A 2,155-nucleotide genomic window follows, 5' to 3' on the forward strand; every position below is an offset into this window, starting at 1 on the left:
TGACAAAACGAAGGAGCCTGCATTACAAAACGCACCAGGCTCATTTGTCTTCATTCAGCCTTAATTGGAGATGTGGCCTCTTTACAGCATCCTAGCAGATGGCTTCCTGGGACAGTGGGGCAGTGCCCAGATTTGAGCATGCGAGTGACCTCCAGAGGCCGCCTCTTGCTTTCCCAAATGCTTATCCCAAATCTTGCTTTCTCAAATGCCAGAATCCATCCAAACGGTGGTCCCGGCGAAGCCAGGGGAGTTCAACCTGCCTGAAATGCACACGAGAGGTTCTTCCTGTTATATTTTACTTGGACTGGGGCCCAGCTCTGCAGGAGAACCAGCGCTGCCGGCACATGGAGAAGAGACGATCCCCTCACACTCCAGCTTCCCAGGGAATTGGAGCAGGATCTTGACAAAGCCACTCCAAATCCATTGTCTTTACTGTCGTTAAAACAGCACCTCGGGGCTACATCCCTGTGGAACCACACTGTTGTATGACGGAGGACACATCTTCCACCAAACTGATCAGGCGAGATAGGAACAGGGAGAGGAAATGGAGCCAGGAAGCAACCTGCCTGGGCTTGCTGTAGTGGGACATGGGTGGGTCAGTTTAAAGGTCTCCAGCTGAGTTGGCAAGAAGTAGGGGAGCCTCCAAGTGAGGGGTGTTGTAGACAGCCCTTCTCTTCCACAGCCCAACCCCCACTCCTGTGTTCATTTGGAAAGCACCAGCTGACTCAGGCCCCGGCAAGATTTGGCCTTAAATTAGAGCCACGATACAGCGACAAGTGCAGCAGGCTGGGAACCTGGGGGTCCTGCCTTCCTCCGGGCCCCCTCCAGCATCCTGGGTCTCCCCAGGGTTTGTCTAACTCCTGTGGCAGCCGAACATTGGCCATCACGGTTCCCCCGCTTCACCCCAGGCAGGTTCGGGGGCTCTGCCATGGGGTCGAGTCTGGGTTAACCAGAGCTTCGTTCTTGTGCAAGTCAGCAATTTGCAAGGGAGGGTTTGGAGAAGGGAGGGGACCCTGCTTCAGGCAGGACTTGTCCAGCTACGCTTCCAGGCTGCCTCCTGTGGGGCTCAGGGCAGGAGGTGGACACGGAAAACAGGCCTGGTATGGACTCAGGGACAGAGCTGTTGCTGTGGTGGGGCCAGGGCCAGGGCCTGGGATGGACCTTGCCACGGGTCCTGACCTAGGCCCTGCCATACGGCCTGACCAGAGATAGGCCTTGTCATGGGATCTGGCCTGCGTTAGGCTTGGCCAAATACAGGCCTTGCCACGGGGCCTGAGTTAGATCAGGCCCAGAATATGCCGGGCCCGGGTTAGGCCCTGCATCCCACCACCCCTCGGGGATTTCCGGGCTGCCGGCCCGCGGCGCATTGTGGGAGCCGTAGTCCCTCCCCCGCCCCGCGAGGCCGGCTCGGCGATCCACCCGGCGCCCTGGCACGCACGGCGTCAGAGCCCAGCCTCCGCGCCAAGCGCAGCCTCACTGCACTGCATACTGGGAAAGGCGGGCCAGGGGGTGGGCTGCACGAAGCATACCGGGAGCTGGAGTCCCGCGGTGGAGGGGGGCGGTGCAGCTCCCGCCTCTAGCCGACTACAACTCCCAGCAGGCCGCTGGCGCGCGGGGCGCTCTGGGAGCTTCCCTTCCTCTGCACGACGCCCACTCCCCTTCCGCGGGGCATGCCGGGCGCGGACTCTATTTCCCGGCGCGCCCCGCGGCCGGCGGGGAGCCAATGGGGGGGGCGCCGACCGCGGGGCACGCCGGGAGCGGTAGTCCCGGCGCGCGGGCAGGGGGGCGGCCATTATCTCCCTGTCGGGGCGCGCGGGGCCGAGCGGCGCGGGGTTCGTCGCTTGCTGTCCCGTGGTTGCCATGGCGATCGCCTAGGCCCCTCGGGCAGCGGCGCGGCCTAGCCCGGCGGGCGCAGCCCCGGCCTCGCGTAGCGCCATGTCCTTGGTGGCCTACGCCAGCAGCGAGGAGGAGAGCGAGGCGGAGGCAGAGGAGGAGGCCCTGCTGCTGCCGCCGCCGCCGGCCCGCGGCCTTTTCTCCGCCCTGCCGCCGCCGCAGGCGCCGCCGCACGTAGCTGCAGAAGCAGCAGAGCAGCACGATGAGGCCCCAGATGAGCCAGAAGCCGGCGAAGCAGGTGAGGAAGGTGTAGGTGCCCTGG

General features: G+C 63.9%; 1 protein-coding gene across 1 annotated transcript in view; it reads left to right on the forward strand.

Moving 5' to 3' along the window:
- Positions 1-1,935: 1,935 nt before the first annotated feature.
- The window catches only part of PRCC (papillary renal cell carcinoma (translocation-associated)), an 11,377-nt gene continuing 11,157 nt past the window's right edge, over positions 1,936-2,155 (forward strand). The window contains exon 1 of the mRNA XM_019555282.1: positions 1,936-2,131. Coding sequence (XP_019410827.1) covers positions 1,936-2,131 — 196 coding nt within the window. The remainder of the gene's footprint in view (positions 2,132-2,155) is intronic.

The sequence above is a fragment of the Crocodylus porosus genome, unplaced genomic scaffold, assembly GCF_001723895.1.
Source record: "Crocodylus porosus isolate Cpor-Errol unplaced genomic scaffold, CroPor_comp1, whole genome shotgun sequence".
Taxonomy (NCBI): domain Eukaryota; kingdom Metazoa; phylum Chordata; order Crocodylia; family Crocodylidae; genus Crocodylus; species Crocodylus porosus.